The following is a 15931-nucleotide window of genomic DNA, read 5'->3' as shown; positions in this document are numbered from 1 at the left end:
CTAAGAACTCTGGGGAAAAAAACGAGATCAAATCATGACATCAGTGATTCTCAGGTTGAAAAGTGGAGCTCTAGAGAGTGGCCTGAGTTTCCAACTTGAAATTCCGAGTTGGATGAACTTTGAAAATATGATCATATATTTAAAACCCATATGTAAACGTGACATACATATTAAAATATAAGATCATATATTTTAAGAACATATATAATAATCACTTTGTATCTGATGTCCGACCTCAATTCAACCTATCAGAAAACCGGGCTTGCCCATCTTGGTAAGGGGCCGGCCGTTGCCCACTGATCAGCCAAAGGCTCATTAGAGATTGGGGCAATGAGTAAGGTTATGGACGTAATCAGGATGATGAATAATATACATGATAATAAGAATGGTGTGTCCCATCAGTGGGTGTGTCCCCTCTGGTTATACGCCCACCGTTTCCACTCAAGAAGAGGCGTGTTATGATGATGTCATGTGGGATGCGGTAGCGCCATTTTGAACTGTCTGTGGATGGTGGGTGTCGGAAGGGTGGGAAGACTTGTCAGGGAGGGTGTGTGAGTGAGCGAACAAGACGGAACGTCTCGGTCTCACGATTCAGTTTCTTCATTTGAGAGACCGCTTGCACGAGTCATAACCTGACAAACAAGCCCGGGAATCCCTCTAGCCATGGCAGGTAAATGAAAATAGTAACTCTACCGGTGGCAATAACGTTAGCTAGCGACCTTAACCAGCTAGCTTGCTAGTTATATACAATACTGTATTTAGACGTATATGTACGTCTAGCTAACAAATTGCTAAAGCTAACTAACTCATGTGTCACTGGGCCTCACAAATCATCTTAGCTGGGGAGGTCCAACTTTACAGGCTAACGTTAGCTAGATGTGGCTAAGTTATAGTTAACCCCACGTTCCTCTCAATCACATACTGTTCGCTGTTATTTCATGCAAACTGTTAGTTTGAAGCTGTAACGTTAGCTACCTAACTATGCCAAAGGCCATACTTTCCTTTTAGTGAGTTAGCCAGCCAAGTAGTATTTCTGGTAGCTAAATTGTCCCTACTATGGCACTGTCGCGCTAGCATGACCGGCGAGTTGAGCGGGAGTCTTGATGTGAAAGATGGTGGGGTGGGTGGATGATGACTGGCTTCTTCCGAACGGCACCTGTAACGTTACGATGTCCACCTTTAATGCCACACCACCACCATTATCGATTTAGTCATGAGTCACGGTTCTATTGCTGGATGTGGGCTTTGCTTTAATATTTATGTGTGCTTGAACATGAAGATCACCGTGCCATTTCCCTCAGGCTGGGATTGCATTGCTAGCTGGGCCAATAATGACTTGGCTGAAATCAATGCTAACCATCTATGACTCAGTTTATGCATGAGATTCCGTGTCTGTCGAAAGTATGCAGCGCCCTAAATATAGAATTGTCTTCTTTCCAGCTTCTATTGCAGTGGTTGTCTGATTTATTTTATTTAACTAAGCAAGTCAGTTAAGAACAAATTCTTATTTACAAAGACGGCCAAACCCTAACGACGTTTGGCCAAATGTGCGCTTCCCTATGGGACTCCCAATCATGCCCGGTTGTGACACAGCCAGGAATCGAACAAAGGTCTGTAGTGACGCCTCTAGCACTGAGATGCAGTGCCTTAGACCGCTGCGCCTCTCGGGGGCCCAAATAATGGGATACGGTATTACTTGTTGACAGAGGGCTCCATGGTGCTTGTATCACTTTTTGCAGAGGCAGATGACAACCTAATTTAGCACTCTTACAATTGTGATCACTTGTAGTCAGCCAAGTTACATGCTAGATGTATGAGGTTTCCCATTCTTTTATTGATGGGACATTAAGGCTTCACCCTCTACATTGACAACATTCTATTCATACCTGCTCCTCCTACAGTTAACACACACCCAGACATGTTTTTATCAACGAATCTAACCAGTTCCATTGTGCAATAACATAAATTATTACTTGTGGAAATGTACAACTCAACCTGTTTCATTGTGCAATTACCGTTTATTATCATCGAGAACCTTTCTGGATAATATACCTGTAATAACCCAGCCAGAGAGCTGGGCTAGAACTAGTTGACCTGTTTCAATGGTTATTTACACATCTCTGTGGGAAATGTCTATTCCTTATCCATTATATAATATTGTAGTAGTATTTCCCCAGCCTTGACCTAGTGTATGATGTTTGAAGCTAACAGCTGTTGAGGGTGGCAGGTAGCCTAGTGGTTACAGTGTTGGGCCAGTAACCGAAGAGTCGCAAGTTCAGATATCCGAAATGACAAAGTGAAAAATCTGTCAATGTGCTCTTGATCAAGGCACTTAACCCTAATTGCTCCGGTGTTGATTATGGCAGACTCTGGCCCACTCTGAGGGTTTGTTGGGATATATAAAAAACACATTTCCAGTAGGGCAAATAAGCACCCACCTAATTATTTATTATCTTACGCTGTGCCAGAGGGGTCTCTTAATTAACAAGTGTATTATCAAGAGATTGTGGAAGTACAGTCATAGGTCTCCAAGGACTCCTGAGGTCGTTGGTGTTCATTTTGACTTCTCTGTCCATGTAGTATCAGATGTTATCAAAGACAAATGAGCTTTATGCACAAGATGGGACCAAGACAGGTCATTTTGTGTCTGGCAGTACACAGAATTTTTTTGTGGCAATAGTCAGGTCACTCTCAGATTTGTAACATAACCAGTCATGATCAGTAACTGTCATTCTGCCATTCAGGAGCTGGAGGTGGGAGCAATGACGTGCAGTGGTGCTTCTCACAGGTGAAGGGGGCCATTGATGACGACGTTGCCGAAGGTAAGAACTCTCCACAGGTCATAGTTGTTGCAGAATCATCATGGCTTCCTAGTATTTATTCATATTTCACAATAGATTATGTTGTGCTGGATAAATGGTACTCAATGCAACACGCTTGTCCAGTTCTCTTTCATTCCCTGGCGTCACCCATGACTTCTCATCTCCCTAAATGTTACACTACTAGCCTCGCAGACAGTCCGGTGCTATGTGTAAGAGTGACTGCATAGTCAATTTCTGACACACAATGGCTTGCTTGCTGCTTTCTCTTGTCTTTTGTCCTGTTGCCTCATGCTGACACAGTCTGTCTGAACATCCAGTATGGTGCACTGTACGCTAGGGCTGGAAATTGCCAGGGACCTTACAATGCGATATTATCACGATACTTAGGTGCCGATATGTATTGCGATTCCGTACTGTGATTTCTATTGTGATTCGATATTCCAAACACATAGCTTACCATATGTCTGCTGCAGAGGGAAAAGAGAGCCTTGAGAAAACAGGTTTTGATCAGTCATGGAAATAAGTGCTGAAAACAAATTGGCTCCCTATTTAAAAAGATGGAGAACAAGCTATGAAGGAGAAACACTGCCGTTTTGGTGTAGGCAAGTAGTGCAAAAATAACATTACGACATGATCAAAATGATACAATATATTGTCAAAAAGTAATAACCGTGTGTGGCTCACACACAGAGTACCAGTCAAAAGTCCAGGTTTTTTATTTTTTACTATTTTCTACATTGTAGAATAATAATGAAGACATCAACTATGAAATAACACATGGAATCATATAGTCACCAAAAAAGTGTTAAACACAACATATGTGTTTGAGATTCTTCAAAGTAGCCACCCTTTGCCTTGATGACAGCTTTGCACACTCTTGGCATTCTCTCAACCAGCTTCATGAAGTAGTCACCTGGAATGTATTTCAGTTAACAGGTGTGCCCTGTTAATTTGTGGAATTTCTTTCCTTAATAAGTTTGAGCCATTCAGTTGTTGTGACATGGTAGGGGTGGTATTCAGAAGAGAGCCTGATTTGGTAAAAGATCGAGTCCATATTATGGCACGAACAGCTCAAATAAGCAAATAGAAACGACGGTCCATTACTTTAAGACATAAAGGTTAGTCAATCTGGAACATTTTCAAGAACTTTGAAAGTTTCTTCAAGTGCAGTCGCAACAACCATCAAGCGCTATGATGGAACTGGCTCTCATGATGAACGCCACAGGAAACGCAGACCCAGAGGTACCTCTGCTGCAGAGGATAAGTTCATTAGAGTTACCAGCCTCAGAAATTGCAGCCCCAATAAATGCTTCACAGAGTTCAAGTAACACACATTAACATCAACTGTTCAGAGGAGACTGTGAATCAGGCCTTCATTGTTGACTTGCTGCAAAGAAACCATTATTAAAGGACATCAATAAGAAGAGACTTGCTTGGGCCAAGAAACATGAGCAATGGACATTAGACCAGTGGAAATCTGTCCTTTGGTCTGGAGTCCAAATTTGAGATTTTTGGTTCCAACTGCTGTGTCTTTGTGAGATGCAGAGTAGGTGAACGGATGCTCTCCACATGTGTGAGTCCCAATGTGAAGAATGGAGGCGGTGGTGTGGGGGTGCTTTGCTGGTGACACTGTTTGTGATTTATTTAGATTTCAAGGCACATTTAACCAGCATGGCTACCACAGAATTTTGCAGTGATATCCCATCTGTTTTGTGCTTAGTCCCACTATAATTTATTTTTCAACAGGACAATGACCCAAAACATACCTCCAGGCAGTGTAAGGGCTATTTGACCAAGAAAGAGAGTGATAGTGTGCTGCGTCAGTTGACCTGGCCTCTACAATCACCAGACTTCAACCCAATTGGGATGAGTTGGACTGCAGTGAGGGGAAAGCATCCAAAAAGTGCTCAGCATATGTGGGAACTCCTTCAAGACTGTTGGAAAAGCATTCATCATGAAGCTGGTTGAGAGAATGCCAGGAGTGTGCAAAGGTGTCATCAAGGAAAAGTGTGGCTACTTAGAATGTCAAATATAAAATATAGTTTGATTATTTTTTTTTTTGGTTACTATGTGATTCCATGTTATTTCAAGGTTTTGATGTCTTCACTGTTATTCTGCAATGTAGAAAATACAAAAAAAATAAAGAAACCCTGGCACTGGGCATATGGATGACAGGAATCAACAACTAGATTAGCCACAGGGTGAAATTTTCACTGGTCAGGGGGCCGGAACATGATTTACAAATCATTTGTAGACTGCATATTGACCGCAAGAAGCCTAAACAGATATATTTGACTAAAACAATAATTTCAAACCTTAAGTTATGAGCTGGCACTGGAGGAGAAGCCAGACGTTTTACGTGCCTCTGCCATACATTTTATATATATTTTTTAGTTTATTTGCATTGAACTTTTTAACTTATTTTGTACATAATGTTGACGCTACCATCTCTTATGACTGAAAATAACTTCTGGACATCATGACTGCGATTACTCACCATGGACTACCAGAACCCTTTTTTTTCACAACTTTGACAAGCCCGACGCGAAAGATATACTGCTTCCTCGGGAACAGACCCCTATCCAGTGATCTGCGTGGAGATGGAGAACGAGGGGCTGAAGGGTGGGCTGCCTTCTGAGGAATGGGAGGCTATCAAATAAACCCACCACTTCCCTCCATTCTGCTAGCAAATGTGCAATCTTTGGAGAATAAAATTGACGAGTTACGCAGAAGATTAAACTACCAACGGGACATTAAAAACTGTAACATCTTATGCTTCATGGAGTCGTGGCTGAACGATGACAATATCAACATACAGCTGGCTGGTTACATGATGTGCTGGCAGGATAGAACAGCGGCGTCCGGTAAGACATGTATTTTTGCGCAATATCTAAGGAAGTCTCAAGCTATTGCTCACCTGACGTAGAGTATCTCATGATAAGCTGTAGACCACACCACCTACCTAGATTTTTCATCTGTATTTTTTGTAGCTGTTTACATACCACCACAGAGGCTGGCACTAAGACAGCATTGAATGAGCTGTATTCTGCCATAAGTAAACAGGAAAACACTCATCCAGAAGCGGCACTCCTAGTAGCCGGGGACTTTAATGCAGGGATACTTAAGTCAGTTTTACCTCATTTCTAACAGCATGTTAATTGTGCAACCACCATTACTCTACACACAGACGCGTATAAAGCTCTCCCTCGCCCTCCGTTTGGCAAATCTGACCATCATTCTATCCTCCTGATTCCTGCTTACAAGCACAAATTAAAGCAGGAAGCAGTGACTAGATCAATAAAGAAAAGTGGTCAGATTAAGCGGATGCTAAGCTACAGGGCTTGAATATGAATATGTTCTGTGAATCTTCCAATGGCATTGAGGAATAGACCTCATCAGTCATTGGCTTCATCAATAAGTGCATCGATGACGTCGTCCCCACAGTGACCGTATGTACATACCCCAACCAGAAGTCATGGATTTACAGGGAGCATCCGCACTGAGCTAAAGACTAGAGCTGTCGCTTTCAAGGAGCGGGACTCTAACCCGGAAGCTTATAAGAAATCTGGCTATGCCCTCCAACGAACCATCAAACAGGCAAAGCAGGCAAAGCGTCAATACAGGACTATGTTCGAATCGTACTACACCGGCTCTGATGCTCGTCTGATGTGGCAGGGCTTGCAAACCATTACAGACTACAATGCGAAGCACAGCTGAGAGCTGCCCAGTGACACGAGCCTGCCAGACGAGCTAAATTGCTTCTATGCTCGCTTTGAGGCAAATAACACAAACATGCATCAGAGCACCAGCTGTTCCGGACGACTGTGTTATCGCGCTCTCTGCTGCCAATGTAAGACCTTTTAAACAGTTACATTCACAAGGCCGCATGGCCAGACGGATTACCAGGACGTGTACTGCGAGCATGCCCTTACCAGCTGGCAAGTGTCTTCACTGATATTTTTCAACCTCGCCCTGTTGAGTCTGTAATACCAGCATGTTTTAAGCAGACCATCACAGTCCCTGTGCCCAAGAACACTAAGGTAACCTTCCTAAATGACTACCGACCCGTAGCATTCAGATCTGTGGCCATGAAGTGCTTTGAAAGGCTGGTCATGACTCACATCAACACCATCATCCCAGAAACCCTAGACCCACTTCAATTTGCATACCACCCCAACAGATCCACATATGATGCAATCTCTATTGCACTTCACACTGCCCTTTCCCACCTAGACAAAAGGAACACCTATGTGAGAATGCTATTCATTGACTACAGCTCAGGGTTCAACACCAAAATGCCCTCAAAGCTCATCAATAAGCTTAGGACCCAGGGACTAAACACCACCTTCTGCAACTGGATCCTGGACTTCGACAGACTGCCCCCCGGTGGTAAGGGTAGGTAACACTTCCGCAACGCTGATCCTCAACACAGAGGCCCCTTAGGGGTGCATGTACTCCCTGTTCACTCATTACTGCATGACTCCAACACCCATTACATTTTCCGACAACACAACAGATGTAGGCCTATTCACAGACAACGGTGATACTGTCAATAGGGAGGTCAGAGACCTCACCATGCTCAAGAGAAAGGAGATGATTGTCGAAAGAGGATTAAGCATGCCCCCATTCTCATCGACAGGGCTGCAGTGGAGCAGGTTGTGGACGCCAAGTAACTAGAAGCCCTCATCACCAACAAACTAACATGGTCCATGCACACCAAGACAGTTGTGAAGAGGGCACGACAAAGCCTATTCCCCCTCAGGAGACTGACAAGGTTTGGCATGGGTCCTCAGATCTTCAAAAGGTTCTACAACTGCACCACTGAGAGCATCCTGACTGGTTGCCTGGTATGGCAACTGCTCGGCCTCTGACTGCAGGGCACTACAGAGCCGTGTGGAAGGAAATTTGCAACACAAACACATGACAGGAGAGTGACAGGACACGGCGCTCGTACCTAAAAGAGGGGCACCTTCGGTCTGATGGACGTGGTTTGGATATGAGAAGTCTGACACGGACCAGAACCGTCCACTGCAAAATATGCCGCAGGCCAGTCCCAACAACAGGCTCAAACACCACTAACCTCTTTTACCACCTACGCGAGAATCATGTCAAACAGTACGGAGAGAGTCTACAGATGAGACCCCAAAAAAGTATAGACAGTGCTCAAAACAAACCCCCAACTCAGACGTTGCAAGAGGCTTTTGCCCGCAGCACACCATATGGCAAAGAATCACGAAGAGGGAAGGATGTAACAGCTGCCGTTACAACTTACATCTGCAAAGATATGGCCCCAATTTACATGGTCGAGAAATAGGGGTTTCATGAGTTGGTGCTAACACTCGACCCAAGGTACCAAATGCAAAAATAACATGCAAAACAGGCAAGCCCTGTTATTTAAAAAATATATTAAAAAATAGGCCTATTTATTTTAACTATAGTTGAAGTGTTTGTTTTCTATTTACCTTTTCAGATTATACATTTTGTTAAGTGCTTAATTGAAACATTTGCAAAGGTTCTAAATAAGGTACTTGCTCATTTGATTATTTTTTTTATTTGTTGAGTAATAAGAAATAGGCCTTTACATGTGGTCATTTTATATAACGTATTTATTCATTGAATTTACAGAAAAATGCGCTATGTATCGATATCGGGATATGAAATGACCTATATTGGGATATGAGATTTTGGCCATATCGCCAAGCCCTACTACAGAGGGTGGTGCGAAAGGACCGATACATCACTGGGGCCAAGCTTCCTGCCATCCAGGACCTCTATACCAGGTGGTGTCAGAAGGTCATAAAAATTGCCAGAGACTCCAGCCACCCTAGTCATAGACTGTTCTCTCTGCTGCCGCACGGCAAGCGGTAGCGGAGCGCCAAGTCTAGGTTCAAGAGGCTTTTAAACACCACCTACCCCCAAGCCATAAGACTCCTGAACATCTAGTCAAATGGTTACCCAGACTATTTGCATTGCCTCACCCCCTCTTTACACCACTGTTACACTCTGTTGTCATCTATGCATAGTCACTTTAATATCTCTACCTACATGTACATACTACCTCAACTAACCGGTGCCCCCGCACATCGACTCTGTATCGGTACCCCCTGTATATAGTCTCGCTATTGTTATTCAGCTGGCTGCCCTTTAATTACTTACCTTTTATCTGTTATTCTTATCTGTATTTTTCTGAAACTGCATTGTGGGTGGGGGCATTTCACTAAGGTTGTATTTGGCGCATGTGACTAACATTTGATTTGATCACATCTCTAGGTGTGGGAATAGTTTGAACAGATTTCCAATTAAAATCACTTGGAACTGATTTGCTGGTGTTTTTAGTCTGTCCAACACCCCAAAAAAATGTGGAGTTACCAAATAAAATCACTGGTGGCTTTATTATCAATTTTAACCATTATAGTGGTTCTATATGTATTGTGATTCGATATTCCAAATGTTGCTCAGAGGAACCAGAGTGTCATGAGAAAACAACAAGTTTTGATCAGTCATGGAAATAAGTGCTTAAAACAACATGTGGGGGTTCAGGGCATTGACAACTCGGTGTGTCCATGGCCTCCTTAAACACGATACACACTTACATGCCCCAGGGTGTTTAGCCCAGTCTATGGCCTCCTGCTGCAATATTTCTCAGCATTGTCTTTCTGCTTGAATGGGCAACAGTGGGTTAAAGTCTCAGCTTTTGTCTACAAAGCCTCCATACTGCTGTTGGGGGAATGTGCTGCAGCCTGTAGGAACTTGGTTACTGATCATTGTCTGCTTTGGATGCCATCACATCCTCAGTGGAATGCTATGGCCTACATCCACCCAGATACTCATCCAGCCCTAAGACTCCAGCTCCTGGATAGCCGATAGACCTCTAAACAAATCCAGTGCTAGTAATGCTAACTGCTGTCTCATGGATACAACCATCTGAAATTTCTCTGAATACCTGTTGTGATGGGTATAATTTGTATTTTATTTATCTAGGTAAGTTGGTTAAGAACAAATTCTTATTTACAATGATGGCCTAGGAACAGTGGGTTAACTGCCTTGTTCAGGGGCAGAACGGCAGATTTTTACCTTGTCAGCTTGGGGATTCGATCTAGCAACCTTTCGGTCACTGGCCCAACACTCTAACCACTAGGTTAGAGTTTTCTCATGACTTATAGAAGTCCAATCGAAATTAATTGCATCTGTTATGTGTTCAGCTGACATCATATCTACTGTGGAGTTCAACCACTCAGGGGAGCTGCTAGCAACAGGAGACAAGGGTGGCAGGGTAGTCATCTTTCAGCAGGAAATAGAGGTAAGACTGTAAGTTTGGAGTTTTTAAATTCAAAATCAGCATTTTTACATTTTTATTTGCTTTTGGATTTTTCTACCCTCTCCCTCCATTCCTTACTCCTTTTTATCTTTCTCTTCGTCTACTCCCTCTCTCTCCCCCAACAGAATAAGCCACAGTGTCGTAGTGAGTACAATGTTTACAGTACTTTCCAGAGCCATGAGCCCGAGTTTGACTACTTGAAGAGTTTAGAGATCGAGGAGAAGATCAACAAAATCCGCTGGCTGCCCCAGAAGAACGCAGCTCAGTTCCTGTTGTCCACAAACGGTCAGTCGGTTTTCACTCTGGTGAACTTTCACTTTTATATGTGCATCCCATTACTGAGCTTTGTTTAACTGTTAAATATATTTATCTAGTCCTGTGTTCTGATTGGCAGACAAAACCATAAAGTTGTGGAAGATCAGTGAACGAGACAAGCGACCAGAGGGCTACAACCTGAAAGAGGAGGATGGACGCTACATAGACCCCAACACTGTCACTGCACTTCGAGTACGTGCTTAGCTAATTACATGCTAGGGGCTCAAGTTGGGGCCCTGTGTTCTGTGCAATCATGTGACTGTGCGATTTTTATTCTGTATTTTAAGCTCTCTAGAAACGAGTATTGCACACACTAACTAAAATCTGAGGATGGTGCTGGACCAGCTGACAAAAATAAAGAGGGACAGTTTGATAAAAATCCAGGCATGTCAAATAATTGCAGTAAAACAGGGCCTTAGTTATAGTATAGAGAAACACTAGTCACTGTGGGTGTAGCCTATACCCTTAGCGCCTCACCCGCTGACTACCCTCTGTACCCTTGCAGGTGCCTGTGTTTAGACCCATGGACCTCATGGTGGAGGCGAGCCCTCGCAGGGTGTTTGCCAACGCGCACACCTACCACATCAACTCCATCTCCATAAACAGTGACCATGAGACGTATCTATCCGCAGACGACCTGCGCATCAATCTCTGGCACCAGGAGATCACAGACCGCAGCTTCAGTATCCTCGACAAGCTGTTAATTATAGGATGGTTGAGGGAAGGGACAGAGGGGGGTGTGTGTGTTTACGTTTACCCCCGGTGTGTCACAAATCTCTTCTCAGTAGGTGTGCTAGTCCCCCTTGACTCTAGCCCCTCCCAGACATTGTGGATATAAAGCCAGCCAACATGGAGGAGCTGACAGAGGTGATTACAGCAGCTGAGTTCCATCCACACCAGTGCAACACCTTTGTCTACAGCAGCAGCAAGGGCACCATCCGCCTCTGTGACATGAGGGCATCTGCACTATGTGACACGCACTCCAAATGTGAGTACCTATGATCAACAGGCACCTAGTGGCCACTGCAACAACCTCTGTATAAGGGGTTTTCATGTTAGAAAATGGCTTGACTGAATTCACATCGCTGCATAGTTAGAGATGTGGGAATATCTTGTTTTCACATTAGATGGGAGCTGGGGGTGGGGCTAGCACAGCAACATGCACCTTATTTTCTCTAATAGTGGTTAACTTGAACTAACTTGACCTCTCCAGTGTTCGAAGAGCCGGAGGACCCCAGTAACCGCTCCTTCTTCTCTGAGATAATCTCTTCCATCTCAGACGTCAAGTTCAGCCACAACGGGCGCTACATGATGACCCGGGACTACCTGTCTGTCAAGATTTGGGACCTGAACATGGAGAGCAGGCCCGTGGAGACGTACCAGGTGAGACTGGCAGAGGGAGTGTGGGGACTTAAAGTTTGAGAAAGTCAACAGGCTGTTTTAGTGCACGTTTTTATCAGGGACTGAACACACCTCATTTCCTGCATGTAGCTTCAGATAATGTCCGCTAGGGGGACTCTACGTCTGATCTTGCCAGACTGCTGCACTATCACACCCTGAAATGAGAAGTTTTACTTTGAACTTATGTTGTAGGCCATTTCAATCATCTTAACCCTCCTATTCAGAATATTTTTCCCTAAATGACTCATAAATACTGAGTTGACCGCTGAGGTTTGTATGTGACACCATGTTGATCTGGCCTGTCTTTTTCCCTCATGGCAGGTTCACGAGTACCTCAGGAATAAGCTGTGCTCGCTCTATGAAAACGACTGCATCTTCGACAAGTTTGAGTGCTGCTGGAACGGAAATGACAGGTTAACGTTCATTGCCAAGTACTCAAATTGTATTCATAAAAATAACAAGCCCTAGGTTCTTCGTTTCCTTGTTTTAATCCTCTCATTTTCCTTTCCAGTGTGGTGATGACGGGCTCATACAACAACTTCTTCCGGATGTTTGACCGGGGCCAGAGGCGGGACGTGACCCTGGAGGCGTCCCGGGAGGGCAGTAAGCCACAGCAGGTCCTGAAGCCCCGCAAGGTGTGTGCCGACGGGAAGCGGAAGAAGGATGAGATCAGTGTAGACAGCCTGGACTTCAACAAGAAAATCCTCCACACTGCCTGGCACCCTCAGGACAATGTCATCGCTGTGGCAACCACCAACAACCTCTACATATTCCAGGACAAAGTGAACTAGATGTTTTCTGTGAAGGCAGACATCCACTACCTTCAGCCTTTAATTTTAGTCAAGAACAAAATGTGTGACAACATCGCCGTCAACAACAACTAACCTGTCATTGGACAAAACAGACTTTGCCATGTTTCCAGGTGTGGAAAACAAACCATATTCTTGCCCACCATCAGCTTCTGTGGCACAGTGACATGTCACTCACCATGATATTGTTTTGGTGGTGATGTGCCAATCTGTGTGTCGGCTGCCCAGTATCGCCCAGCCCCAGGGCAACATGGGTAACTTGTTTAATTTATATGTATGTCTGACAAGCACACTTTCTTTGGGGGGGGGGGGGTCGAGGGCTAGTAGAAAAACCAACACTCTGAGAACCATCCCTGCCCCTTCAGCAGCACCTTTCATTGTCTGGTGCCATAGTCATGTTTTTTTATTAGTCAACTGCCAAACTGTTCTGTTTTAATTCAATTACAAGAACTGGTGTTCTGTTTCTATTGTTTCTCATACCATGTAATTCTCCAAGAGCCTCCATCTCTTACTTACACACAGAAATATTCAGACACACATTTATCAAAGAGCCTAGCTGTTGCTGCTGTTGGTGTACTGCTGCACCTCAGAGGAACAGTCTAAAACATCTACTGAGAGTATGTAGTATGACTGGTCCTACACTACATGACCAAAAGTATGTGGACACCTGCTTTTCAAACTTCTCATTCCAAAATCATGGGCATTAATATGGAGTTGGTGCTATAACGGCCTCCACTCTTTTGGGAAGGCTTTCCACTAGATGTTGGAACATTGCTACAAGGACTTGCTTTCATCCAGCCACGAGCATTCGTGAGGTCGGGCACTGATGTTGGCTGATTACACCTAGCTCGCAGTCTGTGTTCCAATTTATCCCAAAGATGTTTGATGGTGTTGAGCTCAGGGCTCTGCCGGCTCGTCAAGTTTTTTTCTCGCCGATCTCAACAAACCGCATGCATGGGGGCATAGTCATGCTCAAACAGGATAGGGCCTTCCCCAACTGTTGCCACAAGTTGGACGCACAGAATCGTCTTGAATGTCATTGTATGCCGTAGCGTTAAGTTTTCCCTTCACTGGAACTAAGAGGCCTAGCCCGAACCATGAAAACAGCCCCAGTCCATTATTCCTACACCACCAAACTTTACAGTTGGCATTATGCGTTAGGGCAGGTAACATTCCCCTGGAATCTGCCAAACCCAGAGTCGTCCATCGGACTGCCAGCTGGTAATGCGTGATTCATACTCCAGAGAACACGTTGCCAGCGTCCAAAGGTGGCAAGCTTTACACCACTCCAGCATTGCACATGGTGTTCTTAGGCTTGTGTGCAGCTGCTCGGCCATGGAAACCCATTTCATGAAGCTCCCGACGAACAGTTCTTGTGCTGACGTTGCTTTCAGACAGTTTGGAACTCATGAGTGTTGCAACCGAGGACATACGATGTTTACGTGCTTCAGCACTCGCCGGTCCCGTTCTGTGAGCTTGTGAACCGTTGTTGCTCCTAGACGTTTCCACGTCACAATAACAGCACTTACAGTTGACTGGGGCATCTCTAGCATGGCAGAAATTTGACGAACTGACTTGTTGAAAAGGTGGCATCCTATGATGGTACCACGTTGAAAATCACTGAGCTCTTCAGTAAGGCCATTCTACTGCCAATGTTTGTCTATGGAGATTTGCTCGCAGTGTGCTCGATTTTAAAATACCCGTCAGCAACGGCTGTGGCTGAAATAGGCAAATTCACTTATTTGGAAGGATGTCCACATACTTTTGTGTGTGTGTGTGTCTGCACACACCACTAGCTCCACAACCAGTCTGTCTGGCCCAGTGAGGACTCCTTATAACTGCTTGGGAGAGACTTTACTGAGTCTGGCAACCAGGGAGTACTTGCTGTGTCTCTTTAAAAATAAAAAAATCTTGGTTTTCTGTTGTCAAAGAGACAGACATTCTGAGATTTGTCATATTTATAAATGGAACACATGTAATATCCGTTTTATTCGTTTTCTTTAAGGTGAAGTGACATCTCTTGAAGATGTATTTTATATTGTCAGGAGTATCCCCTTTTCATACCTCGCTTAATGATATTTCTATTGCAGAAAAGCAATACTTCATTATAAGAAAACCTCAGTCATTCCAAGTGCTACACAGTGTCATACTTGATCTGTGTCATAGTACTCCCAATATTATACAGAAAATTACATAGTGAAACGCTAAAGATGTGTGTAGCATTTCATGAAGAACTGCCATGAAAGAGGCAATGTTAAAAAAATATATATCTGAATCGGAGTGAAGTGGAACTCACTCACCAAGACCATGCTCTATATGATTTTGCTCGTTAACTTATGTCTACACACAGTGCAATTTGACAGTTGAAATCATGATACCTCCAATCATGTTTGACAATAATTACAAATATAATACAGCTGTTGTAAGTCTATGGTGACAATGACAGGAATAAAGTACTTTATTTTAATTTAATTGTTTTACTAATGTGTCATGCCCTGGTCTTTACATTTTAATAGAGAGCAATAGTAATGGAGTCTTTTTGTAGGAACTAACTGCCAGGGCTCGTCTGTGTTTTGGATAAACGCTGAAAATGAGGTCTATGGTAAACACAGGCTTTGGAGATCATGTTTTGTTCTATGAGGATCTTCAACAATCTTTTGGGGAATTTTGACGTGTTTATGTAAGCAAAACAAGCACACAAAGGCTTTCCTAATTCATAAAGATCACATTAACATATCTTATGGAACATAAGATCACCTAAACCTGTGTTAAACACTGAAATAAGCTCTAAAGGGGTATCCTAAAACCCTATTAATTCCCCACCTCCCCCATAGGAATGGCCCGAACGAGCAGAGGTTCCATTCAGTTCCGTTTTTTAGGACTATAAACTGACAAACTCGATGCCACTTCAGATTGGAGCATATTCATGCCTCGTTTAGTCCAATGTTGACATCCCTCTGATAACACCCACTTTGAAATAGGAGTGCTGGCTGTTTATGCCCCAGGTACATGAAGTTGTTGACATTTTTATTTGTTTATATAAACAAGTGCCAAACTGTTAAATAAGTGTGAGGTGAACTTAAGTTGTTTTGAGGGTTTTATTGCACAATGCAACATTTTATCCCCACGCATAGGCGTATCCTTTGATCTACTACACACAACTGGGTATTGAGGGATGGCATTGGCATCTTGGGGTACGTGCCGATGTGCGCGATCTCAAATGAAGATTCTTTCACGTCTTGTAAATATACAGATGATGCCTTTAC

General features: G+C 43.8%; 1 protein-coding gene across 1 annotated transcript; it reads left to right on the top strand.

Moving 5' to 3' along the window:
* Nucleotides 1–311: 311 nt before the first annotated feature.
* On the top strand, nt 312–15137 carry ppp2r2ab (protein phosphatase 2, regulatory subunit B, alpha b). The gene is made up of 10 exons (XM_021602554.2): nt 312–670; nt 2745–2822; nt 10025–10122; nt 10266–10425; nt 10535–10647; nt 10961–11138; nt 11279–11443; nt 11669–11838; nt 12178–12269; nt 12368–15137. Exons 1-10 carry the CDS (start codon nt 664–666, stop codon nt 12645–12647), a joined length of 1341 nt encoding a protein of 446 aa, XP_021458229.1. The 5' UTR covers nt 312–663; the 3' UTR covers nt 12648–15137.
* Nucleotides 15138–15931: the final 794 nt, after the last annotated feature.

This window comes from Oncorhynchus mykiss, chromosome 5, assembly GCF_013265735.2.
Source record: "Oncorhynchus mykiss isolate Arlee chromosome 5, USDA_OmykA_1.1, whole genome shotgun sequence".
Taxonomy (NCBI): Eukaryota; Metazoa; Chordata; class Actinopteri; order Salmoniformes; family Salmonidae; genus Oncorhynchus; species Oncorhynchus mykiss.
Note: the sequence above shows the minus strand (reverse complement) of the source record. Positions and strands in the feature narration are given on the sequence as shown.

What these genes read in the sequence shown, in the direction of transcription:
- ppp2r2ab (XM_021602554.2), top strand. An exon ending in TGATGACGACGTTGCCGAAG is followed by an intron (nt 2,823 to 10,024) that starts GTAAGAACTCTC and finishes TTATGTGTTCAG; the next exon opens with CTGACATCATATCTACTGTG. An exon ending in ACACTGTCACTGCACTTCGA is followed by an intron (nt 10,648 to 10,960) that starts GTACGTGCTTAG and finishes GTACCCTTGCAG; the next exon opens with GTGCCTGTGTTTAGACCCAT.